Raw genomic sequence first — 20,120 nt, 5'->3', positions numbered from 1 at the left:
TCCCTCGGTATACCATGGCACAAAGGGCAAGGTCAGCTTTAAAATGTATGGAGAGACTTTGTTTTTTCTCTGCTAGTTAAAAAAGTACTTTTCCAGTCATGTCAGTGTCATGGTGGACTGAGACAACCCATTTGTATCTCTTTTTCAATCTACAATGAATCAGACATCAATAACCCAACAGAGGTTCCTCTGCTCAACACACTACACCTCCTGAAAGATCCACACATCTGAAGTTGGGCGGATTGGAACACGTAGGGGAGGAAGTACAGGGATGGACCCAGTCCCCAGCTGCTGTAGCTAAGCCCATGCCCCAAGCAAATGCTCTGGAGGTGAAGGAATCGGGGGCAGCCTCCATACCACAGCCCGGGGGTGGGTCAGAGAGGCAGCATTGGCACCCGAGTATCATCTCCCTCCCCCAGTTACAGTGGTATTTGCACATCCATGGCTTTCCTGCTAAAGAACAGCCGTACCAGTAGTCAGAGAACCAGGTAGCAGCTCCTCCCCACAACCTGCCACATCCTCTCATCATGGTGATGATGCCCTGATACCCAAGTGACCCAAACACAGCAAGGGTACCCACCATCCTGCTCACACAGGTGACAACTCCCACAATGGCAATTCAACCTACTGAATTGCTAAAATCAAAGGGGGCCCTAAATAAGAAAGGTGTTCATGACTTCAGATGCAGCACCAGAGGTACGATCCATCAAGCACCATGAACAACCAAGGTCACACCGTAGCACAAAAAGAAAATGACAATCCTCTAGTAATCAAACTCAAAGTCAAAGAATAATGGGATCTATATGATAAAGAATTCAAAATAGCTGGCATTAAGAAACTCAGTGAGATACAAGAAAATCCAGAAAGACAGTTCTATGAGCTCAGGAACAAAACTAATGAACAGAAGGAGCATTTTACCAAAGAAATTGCAACTCTGAAAAAGAACCAAACAAATTCTGGAGAAGAGGACCTCAATAAATGAGACGAAGAAGGCAAAAGAAAGCATTGGAAATAGAGCAGACCGTATGGAAAAAATAATTAGTGAGATAGAAAATAGAAAGATAGAAAGGATTCAGGTGGAAAAGGAGAAATAAAATGTTTTTAAAATGAAAAAACTCTATGAGAACTACCTGACTACATTAGAAAGGGCAACATAAGGATAATGGGTATCCTAGAAGGAAAAGAGAGGAAGAAGAGAACAGAGAGACTCTCCAAAGAAATAATCGACGAGAACTTCCCAACGACGGGGAAGGAACTGAACATACAAGTACAAAAAGCTAACCAAACACTTAATTATCTCAAAGAAAAAAGACTTTCTCTAAGACATATTAGATTAAAACTGTCAAAAGTCAATGATAAAGAATTCTCAAGACAGCCAGGATTATGAAGGACCATAACCTACAAAGGGAACTCCATTAGACTATCATCAGATTTCTCAGCAAAAACATTACAGGCCAGGAAAGAGTGGAATGCTATATTCAAAATGCTGAAATATTGAAACCACCATCCAAGAATATTCTCTCGAGCAAAGTTATCCTTCAGATATGAAGAGAAATAAAGGTTTCCCCAGAAAAACAAGACCTGAGGGAATTTATTGCCACAAGACCTACATTACAAGAAATGTTAGAAAGAGATCTTTTACCTGAAAAGAGACAAAAAGCACACAAAACTTTGAGTAAGGTGACAAACAGATAGAGAAAACTGCAACTCTATTTCAGAATATGGTGTTAAACAATTATTACAAAGGTTAAAGACAAAAAGCATTTTAAAAAATAGCAATTTCAGTTTGGTGATGAATGCACAACATAAAAAGGGATAACTTGTGACAACAAAATATAAAAGGACACAACTTGTATAGGCAAATGAAAATAAGATGCTATCAGCAGAAAAAGGACTGTTTTATCTATGATACATTTTATACAAACTTCATGCTAACCACAAAACAAAAATACAGAGCTGAGACATAAAACATAAAAAAAAGAATAAACAGAAAAATCATCATAGAAAACCACAAAACTAAAATAGCAGACAGAAACACAAGGGGAAAGAAACAATGGAGACACAGAGTAATCAGAAAACAAAAGAAAAAATGGGAGTAGTAAGTCCTCATATATCAATAATCAATAATCATCCTAAATGTAAAAGGACTGAATCTACCAGTGAGGAAGCACTGAGTAGTGGGATAGATTATAAAACAAGACCCAACTATATGATGCCTTTAGGACCCCATCTCACCTCCAAAGGCAAACATAGGCTCTAAGTGAAGTGGTGGTATCCAGAGAAAATCAGGTGTACCCATACTTGTATCAGACAAAATAGACTTCAAGAGAAAAAAGGTGACGAGACAAAGATGAACATTTTATAATTATAAAGGGGACGTCCACCAAGAAGACATGACATTTATTAATATATATGTATCCAACTTAGGAGCACCAAAAAATATAAAGCAAGTATTAACAGACCTAAAGGGATAGATACAGCAACATAGTAATAGTAGGAGACTTTAGCACCTCACTTACACCAATGAATAGATCATACAGAGAGCAAATTAAAGCATATTAAAATCAAAAGAGATATGAGAGACTTCTGGTCAAGATGGCAGAGTAGGTAAACATTGTGCTCACCTCCCCCTTCTACATCAAAATTGTAACTAAACAACAGAACAACCATCATTGAGAACTGCCTGAAGTCTAGCTGAAGAGAAGTCCTATAACTAAGGATATAAAGAAGAAGCCACATTGAGATTGGTAAGAGGAGTGGAGACACAGAACAGGCTGGTTCTTTGAAAAGATAAACAAAATTGACAAACCTTTAGGTAGACTCACTAGGGAAAATAGAGAAGACGCAAATAAAATCAGCAATGAAAGAAGTTACAACAGTTACCACAGAAATACAAAGAATCATAAAAGAATACTATGAAAGGCTATGTGCCACCACATTGAACAAGTTGGAAGAAATGGATAAATTCTTAGAATCATACAACCTTCCTACACTAAATCAGGAAGAAATAGGAAATCTGAATAGATCTATTACTAATAAGGAACTTGAAACAGTAACCAAGAAACCTCCCACAAAAGTCCATGACCATGTGGCTTCACTGGTAAATTGTACTAAATATTCAAAGAAGAGTTAATATATATTCTCAAACTCTTCCAAAAAAGGAAGACGCAAGAATGCTTCCTGACGCATTTTATGAGGCCAACATTATCCTAATACCAAAACCAGGCAGGGACACCACAAGAAAAGAAAATTACAGGCCAATGTCTCTGATGAACCTAGATGCACGAAACCTCAACAAGATATTAGCAAAGCAAATACAATACATTAAAAGGATCATACACCACCGTCAAGTGGGATTTATTTAAGGAAGCAAGGATGATGGTTCAACATCTGCAAATCTATGTGACACGCCACATTAACAGAATGAAGGATAAAAATCATGTGGTCGTCTCAATAGATTCAGAAAAAGCATTTGACAGATACACCATCCATTTATAAAAATTTTCAATAAAATGGGTATGGAAGGAAAGCTCAACATTTTAAGGTCCATAATAGACAAACCCACAGTTAACATCATAGTCAATGGTGAAAAACTGAAAGCTTTTCCTCTAAGATCTGGAACAAGACAAGCATGCCCACTCTCGCCACTCCACTCAGCATAGTACTGGAAGTCCTAACCACAGCAATCAGGCAAGAAAAAGCAATAAAAGGAATCCAAATTGTAAAGGAAGAAATAAAACTGTCACTATTTGCAGATGACATTAACTTATATATAGAAAACCCTAAGGAATCCACCATAAAACTATTAGAAATAAATACAGTGAAGTTGCAATATACAAAAATCAATATACAGAAATCTGTTGCATTTCTATTTACTAATGATGAACTATCAGAAAGAGAAATGAAGTGAACAATCCCATTTACAATCACAACAAAAGTTATAAAATGCCTAGGAATAAACTAACATAGGAGATGAAACTCCTGCACACTAAAAACTAGAAAACATTGTTGAAGAAAACCAAAGATGACACAAAGAAATGAAAAGATATTCCATGTTCATAGATTAGAAGAGTTAACATTGTTAAAATGTTCATACTACCTAAAGCACTCTACAGATTCAGTATAATCCCTATGAAAATCCCAATGGCATTTTTCACAGAAATAGAACCAACAAAATTCTAAAATTTGTATGGAATCACAAAAGGCCCTGAATAGTCAAAACAAGCCTGAGAAAAAAAGAACAAAGCTGGAGGTATCACTCTCCCCAATTTCAAACAATATTACAAAGCTATAGTAATCAAAATAATATGGTATTGGCAGGAAAACAGACATGCAAACAAATGGAACAAAATTGAGATCCCAGAAATAAACCCAAACATTTATCAACAACTAATTTATGACAAAGGAAGCAAGAATATACAGTGGAGAAGGGAAAGTTTCTTTAATAAATGGTGTTGGGAAAACTGGGCAGCCATATGCAGAAGAATGAGACTATACCACTCTATTATACTATACACAAAAAATAACTCAAGATGGATTAAAGACTTGAATGTAACACTGAAACAATAGAATACATAGAAGAAAACATAGGGACTAAGCTTCTGGACATCAGTCTTAATGATGTTTCTGTGACTTCAACTCTAAAAGCAAGGGAAACAAAAACATTCCAAGATTTGATAGACATTATTAACATAATGTTTGCACCTTTGAAATCAATATTTTTAATAAGCATCGTCATAATATAATTATCCAGTTATGGAACTAGTCGCAACGTAATGGCCTTAAGCTATTTTCATGGAATTCTAAGAGCAATGAACAGAACATGAAACCATAAATGCCAAACCACACTGGTGAATTAAAATGTTCAGTAAACATAGTACCTGGAATTGAAATTGTTTTCTTAGTACAAGAATCCAACCAAACAAAAGGGGTCTGTGTTGCTTAGAAGCAACATTTGCTTCTAAGGCTGCCTTATCCTGTCTGTGCCCTGATTAAAAGAAGCAGGAAGTTGTCATAATGATTGGTGGGCTGTGCCTGCCTCTCAACCAGGAGTCCTGGCCCGATGTCTTGGGAGGATTCTCCCTCCCCCAGCTCTGTGTTCCACGAAGCTGACATGTGAGGCATCTCAGTGGATCCAACTGAGCACTTAGGGCCCACAAAGAGTCCCATCGTCATGATGGCAGGAAAGAAGGCTGAAGAAAATTAGTGTGTATTGAGAGGCCACTTTCTCTCCAAGGTTTGTGTTAGAAAGCTGTGAGTTAAATTTATTTCTTAACTTTGCAAATGTTAGCCCATAATAACTCTAATGTTAAAACTTTTCAATGTTTGGTTCTTCTCTATGTCACACGCTAGAAGCACTGAAGTTTTTACATAGATGCATCTAAAGCATTAACATTTAACCCTGGTAAACTAGTTTGGTCCTTAGAAGTCTAGACTTCTATAAGATTGCTAAAAACCTGGGTTTAAGAACAAAAATCCAGTAAACATTAATAAAACTCAACAGAAAATGTTACTTTTTTATTTGATATGTTTTCATTTATTACAACTAGGAAAGAAAATAAAATGCATCCTATCACATAACTGTGCCTACATTAAAAAGTTTTTACAAAACTCTTCTACTTTTTCCTAAGGCTTATAGCTAATTGTTAATTCTGCATCTTAACATATTAATTCTATAGCTCCTAGATTTTAAACAGTGTCAGGAATTCCATTAATCATGATGTAACTGGTTATTGTGGAATGCCCTTTTGTATGGAACACATTAAAATGCAAGAAATTTAGTTGGTAATTTTGCAGATGGCATTCTGAAATGTGTCACACCTGAATCACTTTATAATATCTCATGTAAGGCAGGAGGCTACTAATCAATCCCTTTCTTTCATTTGAAGTGTTTCTTTCAGGGAAATTGTGGTGAGCTTACTATCTCATCAAGTGTTACTCCAGAACTTATATGATATCTTGTTAGAAGAGTTTGTCAAAGGCCCCTCTCCTGGGGAGGAGAAGACAATCCAAGTGGCAGAAACCAAGCTGGCTGGCTTCCTCAGATACATCTCCATGCAGAACCTGGCTGTCATATTTGACCTGCTGCTGGACTCATACAGGACGGCCCGGGAGTTTGACACCAGCCCTGGGTTGAAGTGCTTGCTGAAGAAAGTGTCTGGCATCGGAGGTGCTGCCAACCTCTACCGCCAGTCCGCAATGAGTTTTAACATCTATTTCCACGCGCTGGTCTGCGCTGTTCTCACCAATCAAGAAACCATCACTGCCGAGCAAGTGAAAAGAGTCCTTTTTGAGGATGACGAGAGAAGCACAGATTCATCACAGCAGTGTTCATCAGAAGATGAAGACATTTTTGAGGAGACTGCCCAGGTGAGCCCCCCAAGAGGCAAGGAGAAGAGGCAGTGGAGGGCTCGGATGCCCTCTCTAAGTGTACAGCCCGTTAGCAATGCAGACTGGGTGTGGCTAGTCAAGAGGCTTCACAAGCTGTGCATGGAACTGTGCAATAACTACATCCAGATGCACTTGGACCTGGAAAACAGTATGGAGGAAGCACCCATCTTCAAGAATGACCCATTCTTTATCCTTCCCTCCTTCCAATCAGAGTCATCCACCCCATCCACTGGGGGGTTCTCGGGGAAAGATACACCTTCTGAGGATGACCGAAGTCAGACACGGGATCACATAGGCGAGCCTCTGAGCCTGAGGGGGGGTAGTGGGGATACACTGCTGCTACCCCTGAGCCCCAAGGTGGAGAAGAAGGACCCCAGCCGGAAGAAAGAGTGGTGGGAAAATGCGGGTAACAAAATCTATACCATGGCAGCTGACAAAACTATTTCAAAGCTGATGACTGAATACAAAAAGAGGAAACAGCAGCATAACTTGCCCACATTCCCCAAAGAGGTAAAAGTGGAGAAGAAAGGAGAGCCACTGGGTCCGAGGGGCCAAGACTCCCCGCTGCTTCAGCGTCCCCAGCACTTGATAGACCAAGGACAGATGCGACATTCCTTTAGTGCAGGCCCTGAGCTGCTGAGACAGGAGAAGAGGCCCCGCTCAGGCTCCACCGGGAGCTCCCTGAGTGTCTCTGTGAGAGACGCCGAAGCACAGATCCAGGTGGGTACCTACAGGCCAGAGTGCCAGAAGGCTTTCCCGGCAATGCAGTGGGGGAAGCTGGCTCTCTAATGACAGCCGTGTTCCCTTCCAGAGCACTCATGCACATTCCAAGATTTGAGAGCCACCTATAGGAGACCCAATTTCTCTCCAAAGTCAGACATGTAGGATCTGATCTGGCACAGTGTACCAGTGTGAAACTGACATTTTATTCTTAGATAATTTCAGGAATTGTTTTTCGGGGTTATAACAGATATTGTTGAGAATTAGGAACCCACCTGTATAAACAAGATGAAGCTAAAGCTTATGAAATGGATGTACTTTAACTGGCATGGAGTTCTGAGCTTACTATTTGAAGATGCACTGAATAAAATCTGTAGTTATGAAGAATTATATAAAGGAAAAAGGCAGAGTTCATATTATTACATGGTTATACCAATGAATTGTTTTCATCTTAGGTTTTTCTAACCCATCTGGAGCACATAAAAATTCTCATTCCACAGAAGGCTTTGAGTGTTCCTGTTCTTTCATATATTTAATACTTGTAATTCCATCATACATTAAAAAATGAACTTGAGAAGAAAACAGTGTTGGTACTGTTTTGTTCAATTTAAGAATAGATGACATGGGGAAAAAGAAATAGAGGGATCTAAGGTCATAAAGAGTCCTTGGAAAATAATCTGATATTTACCTTAAGTTGTGGATTCCTGTCACAGGCATACATTAGGTGATCTTGGGCCCTAGAATTGTATGAACCTATACAGAAATGTGTATTTTGAATGAACATAAAATTGGAATTAGTATGAATCTCTTGCAAGAGGCATTATTTTCCTCTAAAGTAACTTGAACATAGAACTAAACTACATAATTCAGAATCCACAAAAATCGTCTTAGACTAAATTTGCAAAAGTCTAGTCAAACTGAGATGTATGGTTATTCTTTAACAGATGACCTTCTTGACAAATATCATATCTTAATGATTGCTTTTCATGTCTAGGAGATTTGCTTATGATTTTAAAAGTTATCCTAAATTAAAGTAGACCTATTTCAAGTTTTCTAGGCATTATTATAGTGACTACTGATTAAAAGTGTCATATGCCCTAGGGAAATCTCATTATGAGCAAGCAAGAGTGCGTTTAAAAATCTGAGGAGTAAATAAGATTTTTGTACTTTGTGAAAGCTGAAGATAAGTTAATGTTAGATAAGTCTTGCTATTGATTGTATATGTGAAATTAAAATGACATTTTTTTTTAGCTAAGATTAATTTATTGCAGCCTAAAGCCTAGAAAACTCATTTGCAAATTGACAGGGTTTAGCCACACCTGAGAGTTCAAAAGAAACCACGGGAGAAAACTAATAATTCTCTCAAATCCTTTCTCATAGGCATGGACCAACATGGTGCTAACAGTTCTCAATCAGATTCAGATCCTTCCAGACCCAACTTTCACAGCCCTCCAGCCAGCAGTGTTTCCATGCATCAGCCAGCTGACCTGTCACGTGACTGACATCAGAGTTCGCCAGGCTGTGAGAGAGTGGCTCGGCAGAGTGGGCCGTGTCTATGACATCATTGTGTAGAAGACTCACATTGAAGAAATTCAATAGCGAGGGTTAGAGTATGCCTGCCTTCCAAACTGGTAACATTTTCCTCACCAACAGCCCCATGGAAACTAGTGTCTCAGAACAAACTGCCGCTCCCTAACTAATCTGCACCAGGGCCATTCTGGATACGAAGGTGGTATCTAGATGACACAAACGATACTCTGGTTTTGCACATTGTTTTAGAAGAGTCTCCTTGACACATTTCTAAATTTGCAAGTTTATTTCCCAGTGCTTTTGCCTGCAAAGTTATTGCCAAATGGGTCACTTTCAAGGACCACTCTTTGAAAACATTACATTAATCCATTTGATCCTTTTTTTTTTTTTTAAGTGCAATTGCTAAGGAAATACCTGCTGGTAAGTCAAGCTGATATATAAATACTCAAACATCTAGCACCAAACATTATTCACTGAGAAAGATTTATATCATGATTGTGCATTTGGCAGGGAAGAAAACAGAAAGATAAATTCTTGGGTGTCATAATTAAGAATGGGATGACTTTCTCTGTAAAGTATTCCAGAACATTTCAAAATTGTCCTACGTTGTCAAGATTTTCTGGTTGGTACTCACCAACTTCTTCATTTAAGGTACTGTTGTGCCTTTATTTCCCTATTTCTAAAGGAAGAAAATGCTTTCCTGGCAGGGTTTTAACTGGGTGTCATAGCAGCCTTTGGCACACAGTACCCAGTGATATTTGATGATATAGATATTTCCAAGAGAGAGAAGACTGACCAGCCACCCTAGCTGTCCCATTAGTCTTGGCTTTTGCTCCCAAGGCAAAACAGAAAAGGGAAAGAAAAAATGGTGCCTTAGTTCCTTGTTGCACAGACATTCCTATACTCCACAGTTATCTGAACGTAAGTTATAATATTTGTTTTTTAAGGAAACAATACATAAAATGCAACTTATTTGATATGAACAGCCTTGGAGGAAAGGAACTCAAGAGTTCTCCATTCAGAGAGCAGACTCCTCAGGGAAGGGAGCAAGAAGTATGGGATAGGGAGACAGCTGGAAGGGGTGGGAAAGGAGATTATGATGAAATCATTTTAAATATTAAAATATTACACAACAACCATATGAAATTATGGTGTCAGTTATACACGCTCCAGTCTCAGAAGAAAACTAAAAGAGAAGGGGCACAGAATGAAATCTCGGAAATTAAGTTTTTCAATTTAAAATATTTCTTCTTTGGCAAGTAAATTTACCTTATGTCTGAAGTCTTTTTATTCAGGCCAACATTAAAAGTGGATATTTCTTTTCTTAAATATTACTAGAAAATTAATCTGGAAATTTTATGTACAGGATATTTAATATTTCTTAAATTATAATAATGATGATTGAAATTCCTCAGTCAAGCCCACTCATATACATCCTAGAAAGTGGAGTTAGTTGCTAAGACGTACATTATAATTTTCCCAGCCCCTAAAAATGTGTTCATAATTGAGTATGTCATTCATCCTTTAAAAATAAAATATCAACTCTTCCATACTGAAGTAAGGATTTAAAACTGACAACTTTATTCATTGCTGGCGTTAGTAAATTTTGTCTTCCTTGAGAAATATGAAATCTATCTACAAGGTTAAGAGGAAGACACAACTCCCTGATTTATTTAGGCAGTCTCAAATAAAGAACTTTATTATTCATATGCCACCTAGAGATCACTGCAGAATCCAGAAGACATTTTTTTAGTTCCATGAAACACTCTCTTTGCCTTCAGTTTTTACTCATTAGACAACAGTTTGAGTTTAGAAACAGATCAGCTATCTTAACAAGCAATGAATTGTTTGGATAGCGATGAACTGTGTTCTATAATTTTGAATTTTTATATTTTGTAAGTAGAATTGAAAGTTGGGTACTGTTTTTCTTTGTTTTTTCCTTTTTTTTTTTTTTAACAAAACAGTGCACCATGGTTGTTCTGTTTCTTTTTGTAGCTTATCCTAGGTTCAGTTCTCCTTTGTGAGCCTGTTGAGTACTACAAAAAATAAAAAAATAAAAATAAAAAATAAAAAAAAGCTTTAGTGAAATAGAGTATCAAATTAGAGTAATCACAAAATGTTTATATGTAGCAATTTTTTCTAAAGTATAAAAATTCAAAGGAGTCTCAATGTATGAATGTCATATCCCAGAGTATGCTCATCAGTTATTTAGAAATCAGAGTTCATTCTCCCCACACATTCTCTATTCTGGGATCCAAGGCTAGTTTATGAAAATAAATTTACCCCACATTCTCTCCAAACACTGCTCTAGTACTAGTCTGATTATGGGTACCAAGAGTAAAAACATGAAAGAATACACATAGCTCTTCACCTATACTTTTGTAAGAGGGTTTTGGTCCCTTTCCATCACCTTTTCTATAGCCTACCTCAGGCTCACATTGGTCTTCAGTCCACCTTCATTTTCAAGGTACTCTGTGTTCCACATCCATGTCAGATTTCAATCAGAAAATTAGCTAAGTCACAGTAATAATTCCCAGGGGTATTTGTAGTTGTCAAAAAGTACATTGCTTGATGCAGATAATCTCTAACAAACAGGACTTCAGGTCACAATGAACTTAGTCAAATTTTCCCAATGATGGAGAAGAAAGGGAGACAATTAGGAACCCTTAGTAGACAAGGGGTCCCTTCCCAGACTGCCCGGTCAGTCCCTTATACTCTTCTCAGTGTCGCCATTTCTGCCTTTCCCCATCTCTTCCTTCACTCTCTCCCAAGGTCTCTGAAAGACCAAGGTCAAGACAGCCTTGGAATATATAGTAATATGTAGTAATATATTGGGATATATACAAATATATAGTAATAACTTAGTTAAAACAGTTATTACTATATATTTGCAGATCTGAGCAGCACAAGATTTTGCATGTTGCTTTCAGTTACCTGTATTTACTGTCAAAAGTGTGTTAATGTAAGGTTGAGATGTACTCTCTTTTTTTCTAATATTTTGATGAAGTCGCATCATGAACACCTAGAAAACTCAGTGTAAAGTAACTGCTGACTGAATAGCTCAGCCAAGTATACCACACTCTTCATCAGATTTCTTTTTGCCATGAGGGCATAGGTTTGATGGAGGGCTAATAGATTGTTCATTGGATCTCTCCTAGCTCTCGCATCTGCTGATCAGCTTTTAAAGAGGCATAGGTTGCCTTTTTATACCATCTTGTTCTCTCTCCCCTTATGATTAATTGCTACCCTTCTCCATTGACACAAAATAGGTACCTTTTTCCAGTTTCAGGCCGTTTAATGATTGGCTGAGGCTGACAACATACATAAGAGCTCAGATTAAAATATTTTCAATCAAGTATGACAAAATGATAACATTATTTAAAAGCACCTTTAAAGGGAAACTTCTTTGTACAGTATCATCAGGCGTTTTGTCCTTGTTGTTGTCAGGAGACTGCTTAGAGAGAGTCAGTTGAGAGAGTCAAATAGCCTTAACTGTAAGAAGGTAATGCAATTATGTAATATATATCCTTGACTTCCCTCAAATGCATCACAACTCTGCTTACGTAGGAAAGTTTTCTTTCAGAAAGGAAAATCTATTCATGTCAGTCCCTTCAATGTAAACAGAATGAAGACCTTTGGAGCTGATGACAATAACAGGAGGTTACAAACAGCAGGAAGGAGGTGATATTTGTTGAGTGCCACTGTGAATGTAGACCCTTATCTGGCTTATCCTATTTAATTCTCACAATAACCTTGTGAAACAGGTACTGTTTTCCTCATTTTTTCAGATAAGGACAGAGACCCAGAGAGGTTAAGAAAGGTGCCCAAGATAACAGTAAATGGCAAAGTTGTTTGCGAAAGAGGTGTCCCTGAATTCAAAGGCCACACTCTACTATGCCATGCTCTTAGTGCCCAGAGGAAACAGTTAAAATGAGTTGAAAATATTTGATTGATGTCCCAGATCTATAATGGTATGGGGATATTTCAAGTAGGTTAAAAAAAATAGTGTTTATTACATAGATTACATGTAACATAATATTTTAAGAGTTTGAAAATAAAGAAAACAAAATATAAACTTTAATCTTAAAGCAGACCTTCAGCGGTAATTAAGGAAATTTGCCAATTAGATGGATATAATGGAATAATATCGTTTGTGGACAGCTGTTACGCAGGAAAAACACGACAGCCTGTGTCTCAAATGACATGCACAAATTGTAAACCTTTTTCAATTACATTTAATCACTCAGAATAAAGTGCCCTGTAGCCAACAGTGCCTCTCCACTTGCTTCCCTGGAAGTATATAGCACTAAATTTGTAGGTCAACATCAAAGTTTCGGAATATGCAAAATAAATGATAACCATTTTTCAGTTGCACACTGAAGAGGAAGTATTGGTTAGACAAGATTGTTTAAAGATGCAGGAAGTAAGGGCATCAGGTCAACATCCGGAGTGACCATGTCCCATAATACCTAAATATTCCTACTTACTTTGCAAAAAAAGGAAACAGACATAAGGAAAATCCAGAACTTACATGTGCATGGGTACCACTTAGGTAATCCTAGTGAGACTTAGTGTGGCCTTAAAAAAAGGAAGAGACTATTTTTAAGCACTTTTTATTGGAAATATGGGCTTGTTATTGGGCAAGATATATGAAATTGGTAAAGAATTCTTGTAATTATGCCTCATCAAAAAAAAAAGTGTTTACCTCATTCATTAGTGGAGCGATCTAGAAAACTGTTTGTCTGTCTTTTTGTGAGATCTTCCTCTGCTTGTATTGTAATATTCGTGTTTGATGTGGACGTAACTAATTAACTTAGTTTTGGACTAGAGCACCATATAGATTTCCAAAACACAATGATTACATCAGGGAAGACGGACCAAAAAATATACACATATCATTTCCTAGATAGTCTAAAGGAAACTCAGTTGAGAAAAATGCTCAGTTTCCTTATAAACAGTGACACCACTTATTATTACCTGAAGAAAACCCACTACCACACCACTAGCACCATACAAAACAATTTTCCTCTCTGGAAATCATGCCAGGGGTTTCCAGGAAGGAGAGGCTGGCTGACCATCTTTGTGACAAAACTCAGTCAACAGTTGGTGAATCCCATTCAGTTATGGTCCTTCCAGTCTGTTCAACCACCAGGAATTGTTTGTACGGTTCTTTCCTCTCCTGAAGGTTTAAGCAGTGGTTGTCTAGTATCTTCTGACTTTAGAATAGTGGTTCTCAAACGTTAGCACATATCAGAATCACGTCAAGGGCTGGTTAAAACTAAGATTGCCAGGCCTAGAGTTTCTCATCCAGTAAGTGTGGAAATTTGCACTGCTCACTAGTTCCTAGGCAAGGCCGAGGCTGCTGGTTTGGGTACCACACCTTGAGAACCACAACCTTGAAAAAATTTCCATCTACTACCTTTACGATCAGCCTGACTTATCAAGCACTAGAGAAAAACTGAACTTAACCTTGGACAGACAACTTGGGATTGGAGTCTCTACAGCATTCTTGCTCAACCTTCCCTGTTTCCAGGTTTATTATACCAACAATTGTTTTTTTACAAGCTAGAAGACAATGAATGTATAAGGTCTATGGAACAGTGAGATCAGTGTAAGCTTCTCTTGTCTTTGTATTTAGAACCATTGATTCTGTGGATGATCATTTGTATCACGTTGGCCCTTTGACTTGTACTGAGGTGATTTTAAAGTATGTGGTGTTTGTGTTTCTTCTGTCCATACGGTTTTAATGAGATGTTGCCATGTTGACTGCATTACAACCTTGGCTCCTGGCTTCCAAAGGTTTTTAAGTAGTTGCTTGCCTGCCAGTAGTTTTAGATCTCTCATTAGTCACCAAATCAGCATGTCAAGTTGTACTACTTGATGTGCCTTCTTTCACTTAACTGTCTTTTGTAAATTAATATTTTAATTTCCTGTATACCTGCAAAGAGTTTACCAAATGGCTTCATGAAAATTTGCAAATGGGACCAACTCCCTTTTGAGCAGTATATGTGTCTGTTTTAGAGACTTTCAGTAAATATGTTGTGTTTGTGCTCATATCTGCACAATAAATACTGTATTCATTATCTCATCTTCCAAATGATGGGAGAAATGTAAAAGTAAATCAATATGCATTGGGAATACAGTGAAATCATGTTAACCCAAATATAAGTGGGGCCTTAGTTTATTTTGTAAGTCTTTATTCAGTTAACTAGCTTTAGAAATTCTTTTTCCATGAAAAAAAAATAGGGAATATAGAGGAAATAATTCAAGAGAAAAAAATTAAATACCTTAAAATCATCACCCATGTATAAACTATATTAATTACACATAATTCTTATTGATTTAATAAAGTTTCTCTAAATACTTCTTAAATACCCTGACTTCATTTATATTACTTTTGTGAATAGAAAGTAATGACTACATTTCCTATAATTGGTGAGATGAGAAAGTATATCAAAGTGTTCATGATATCAAGGATTCAAGTCCTTGCCTCTGTGGATGGAAATAATGGAAGTTTTTTGTTTTGTTGTTTTCAAATTTCACTTTTGTTTTCTATAATCTCATTTTTTAAAATTATGTATGCATTTAGTTATTTTAATAATAATTTATTTTAAAATTAAATTTAAAAATTAATCTCTAGGAATAATTTCAGTTTATTTTACTAACTGGTGCCAAAAAGGGGAGGAGGGAATCTAAAAGCCAATCTTTTGAACCACGATACAAAATATTATGTTTTCTCTGAAAGGTAGGGCATCTCGAGCCCCTGACTCTACCAGCCACCGTGGTCATCCATGGCCACCTCATGATATGTGCAAGCTACTTGGCATTCCTCCCTCTGCTGTTCTTTCTTCTGATTTTTGTTGGAAGTGGTTCTCTCTAATACAAATCAATAGGCAAAACTGGACAACGATTAATGCTTTTGATATTTTGGTTTCACTTCATTTGCAACCATGTGGTAGAATGTACGGGTATGGCGTGATGAGGGCAGGCAGATGTGCCTAGAGGGAAAGGCTGGTTTTGTTTGTTTTTGTTTCTTGATTTGTTTTTGGTGGATGGGTGGGGGGCGGGGAAGGAGCTAAGAATTAAAAGTTTATTGCCCTAATCATGCCAAAATACTATTATTCAAAATTACTTTTCTGCTTTTCTAAGAGGAATGAACTTCAATCACTTACATTATAAACAGTTCCCCTACTACCTTCTCTCCGCTCTAAATAAAGCCAATGGGTGGTAAGGGTCCTTTTATCCGTTCTCGTATTTTGCCAAAGAATAGACTTGTTTCATTGAAAATTATAAATAAATGAAGTTTGGTATAGCCGTAGTGATTTGAGTCAGTATACCATTTTATCTACAAAATGCAAAATCCATCATCGCAACCCCATTCACCAGGAGCCTTGAAGCATTTTGTTTACTCCAAATGACTTGTTAAAGAAGTACAGTTTTTGGTTTGCCTTTTTAGTCAGATTGGTCACATTTATTAAAGAAAAAAAAAGAGCTGAAAACTACCCTCCTTTATATGTTGATATAACTGATTTGATATAATCTGTTTGTTGTTTAACGGGTCACTGTAAGCAAGCTTGCCAGTGTATTTTGTGTACATTTTATCTGAGGTGAAAATGAAAATTCTAAAGAGAAAATATTTTAAAAGATATCGTATTTATGTTGCTTGTGTTGTAGAATAAAGATTCAAATGCATTTTAAAAATCTGATATGTGGAGCAATTTTCTTTACTGAATAAATATGCCAAAATAATTTATGTAAATATTCTGCCTAAAGAACTAGGTTCCTTTCCATGGCATTTCATAACTATGAATGAAGAGCCTCCCCCCCCCTTCTAAATTCTATAACACAGAGATATTCTCTGCTGACAGGTTAGTACATGCCTAGAAAATACATTTGAAGAAATATATATATGCACACGATTGTTTCCTTTTTTTTAAAAAAAGGCTTATTTTACAATATTGATTTTTTTCTTCATAAGAATGGATATCAAATGCATATTATCAGTAGATACTGATGTAATTTATTCATTTAAAAAACTAAGTGTTACCTTTTGTTCTTAAATAGCTAAACCTCTCAATCAATAGGAATATTATTATTAAAAGATAACACAGCCACTTTTAACTTCATGATCTTATTGGACTGCAGTTTTAAAACAAAAACCTATTAATAATAGTATAAGCCTGGGAATCACCAGGCCCAAATCATGGAAAGTTGCTGTTTGGCTACTAGAAGGATAAAAAGACATACAAAACACCGTAGAGATGGAATCAGTGTGTATGACCTTAAATCATGACTGTATTCTATCACATCCTCTGGTAATCTCACAATGGTATTACTAATACTTGGTCACTTGCATTTTATAGCCAAACTAAAACAAAAATGGACACTAACATACTTTGCACAAGGACATCACACACTTCGGTGACCAACCACATTCATGGATGGAGACAGTTTGGCAGAGTAGAGAAGGCGTGGGGCCGTAGCCAGAAAAGCAGAGTTCACATCCCAAGCTTTGCCCCTTCTTGGGAGTGGGAAAAATCAGACAACCCTTGAGTACAGAGCTCAAGGTTTCTGCTTTATAAACTGAATTTAAACCCTTAAAAGGTTGTTTCAAGATAACACTAGAGCCCCAATCTTGCAATGCTTTGTAAATGTTAGTGCCTAATAAGTACAAACTACTATGTGCTGGAGGATAACCCATTTCATAAATGGCCCAACTATTTTGCAAGATGATTTATACTTGAGATCTAATATGTACGTATTCTTGACATATCCACGAATACACTACAACACAGCAAGCTTAACATTATGTGTCAATGTTATATAAGCAGATCGGCACCTCAGATGCAGATCTCTTTAATCAAAACATTTTGGAAATAAAATAAATAAATAAATAAATAAAATAAAAATAAAAATAAAACATTTTGGAAATAAATTCTAGGTCAATAGCCAATTCTTCCATTATTAATATCCAGCAATTAATACATTATGTGCCTAAATCTATATGTATTTCTTTAAATAAGAGACTTGATACACTTCAACTATTTGGCTTGTGATCAAAATTTGTGTTATAATTCAGCTTTGATAAATATTTCATACCACTCATTAGAAAATTTACTTTCACATCCTGCTTCAAGATAGGTTCAGTAAGCAAGTGAAAATAAAATTGAAGCATAATGCAATACTGTGGCTTTCACATATTGACCAACATTCCTATTATTTCAAGCCTTTGAAAGGGCACTCTATGAGTGCCTTTTATCTCTTCCTTGTTTCTTTTTTATTTATAGATTCCTAGTTACAACATCTAGTCATTGGTGCCTTGTGTCTGCCCTGTTGACTTAATCTGGTTGTACAACATGTTTTGTTGCCAGAGAAACTATCCAGTTTAATGATCTCAGCCAAACTCAGATGGCAACAGCATAATTAGATCCCAGCAAAGTTTATAAGCCGTTCCCAAATGACAGGGGGGAAAAATGATGATTTCAACATGCAGGGATCAAATTTATAACAGTTTAGAGCTGAGAATTCAAATATTGAACTTCAGATGACTTTGATACAGTTTCCTAGTCTTCCCTATATCAACACAGGCATACCTCGTCTTATTGCACCCCACTTCACCGTGCTTCACAGATGTTGCATTTTTTTTTAACAAATTGAAGGCAAGACCTTCCATCAACAAATAGATTACAGCTTGCTTTACTACGATAGTACTCACTTTATTTCCGTGGTCTGGTACCAAATCCTCGATATCTATGAAGTATGGCTGTATATTAATTAATTGCTATATTGAGCTATTGTTGTAACCATAGTGATATTCAGCAATGAGGCATGTAGCACTTTTTCTAGGATGAGTTCGCGAACTTAATTGTCCCACCTCGTATATTGTAGTTTCAAAAGTTGAGTATTTTGATGACTACATTGGTTTCCTTTGTAATAAATGTATTTTAACATATTCATTTAAAGTTATTTAAAATAATTTAAATTATTCTGAAAAGGAATTCATACACCTCCCCAGACTACAAAGAGTCCATGGTATAATAACCAGTTAAAGAAATTCTGTCCTAGCATCATTATATGGAAGGATAGCTAGAAATGCAGGGTAAACTCATCAAATTACATTTAGAACAGGTACATTTTCTTTCTTGTGTCACCTTATATTCTATTGTGATCACCTCAGAATCAGGAGCAACACAGTGTGTTTGTGAACATATTACTTTCTCTGAGTCTCATTCCCTCATCGGCCATGTGACAGGGCTGGGGAAGTAATAGCCTATGTCCCTTAAAACATAAACAATTGAGTTTCCCTGACTAGAATTCTGATAGCAAGGCAGCTCCTATGAATTCTCACAAAGGCTCCTGCTTTGGAGGCATTCAAAGGAGGGACAGTGCACAGATTTTTGTCCTACTAAGAAAGAAGTATCTTCCTGTTATATAGTAAAGCTTACTAAAAATATATGTATTCATGAATTTCATACAGTTTTAAGATTCCAGTTGGTTTGGGTTTCTAAAGCACTATAAGAAAAAATAGAATGTCCTAAAATTCCATGCATTCCCATTTTTAAAAATGGAAAAATTCAATGTTTTTATATCAGGATGGTCCTTTAAATTAAAAAGGAGTATTCTCATGTAAAATTTTAAACTTGCTCTAAAATAGGAATATTTCAAAAATAAAAAATAAATAAAGTAACAATGTTTAAAGATAAAATGGCTGAAGTATAAATCAAAAGTATAAATCAAAAGAATTAATTTTAAATTCTTATCCAGATTCAGCTGTTAATGAATGTACCAACCCTTCAGATATCTGGAACCCATTTGATTTCTAATTACTAAGCAATTTAGAATATCTATTCTAAAATACTCAATAACTAACACTGGTAATGACTTTATTAAGGAAATCTGATAGATAAATGGTCAAACCCACTTATTATTACAACTTCGCACAATTAGCCAACAGACTATGAAATAAATCTAGGGGAATTTTACCCACAATGGGACGACCAAGGTTAATTATTTAATCATTTATTTATTCATTATTTTTGTTTTTAAAATGAATTTATATACCACTGAAGTAAGCATTTTCTTAAGAAAGCTGAGACTGATAGAACTTTCCAAAGGCACAGAAGTTTCGGCTCCTCCATGTTCAAACCGTCATAGAAAATATTTCCTGTCTGAATGGAGAATCAGAGTGTAGGAGCCTAAACAAGCACCGTGTCCACTACCTCACTCTCAGTTCTCAGAACTGTGCTAGACAATTTACTCACAATATGTCCTCTTGCTCTCACCAGCACTCTGCAAGATAAGTTTCTCAGATCACATTTTGTTTTTACAGCTGGAAGAAGTAAACACTCCAAAAAGTGAACAAGGAAATAAGTTGCTGAAGGTCACGTGGCTAGCTAGCAATTGGCAGAGCCAGAATTCACACCCACATGAGTCTGACCATAAAGCCATGCGCTCTCCCCTATAACGTCATACCTTGCCCG

The 20,120-nt window shown here is 36.6% G+C and overlaps 1 protein-coding gene across 3 annotated transcripts in view; it reads left to right on the top strand.

Moving 5' to 3' along the window:
• ARFGEF3 (ARFGEF family member 3) overlaps positions 1 to 10,593 on the top strand; it is a 153,476-nt gene extending 142,883 nt beyond the window's left edge. For all 3 annotated transcript variants that reach the window (XM_081045116.1, XM_081045115.1, XM_081045117.1), the window contains 2 exons: positions 5,889 to 7,110; positions 8,491 to 10,593. In XM_081045116.1, coding sequence (XP_080901242.1) covers positions 5,889 to 7,110; positions 8,491 to 8,682 — 1,414 coding nt within the window. In that variant the 3' untranslated portion in view covers positions 8,683 to 10,593. The remainder of the gene's footprint in view (positions 1 to 5,888; positions 7,111 to 8,490) is intronic.
• Positions 10,594 to 20,120: the final 9,527 nt, after the last annotated feature.

The sequence above is a fragment of the Rhinolophus hipposideros genome (genome assembly GCF_964194185.1).
Source record: "Rhinolophus hipposideros genome assembly, chromosome: 3".
Lineage (NCBI taxonomy): Eukaryota > Metazoa > Chordata > Mammalia > Chiroptera > Rhinolophidae > Rhinolophus > Rhinolophus hipposideros.
Note: the sequence above shows the minus strand (reverse complement) of the source record. Positions and strands in the feature narration are given on the sequence as shown.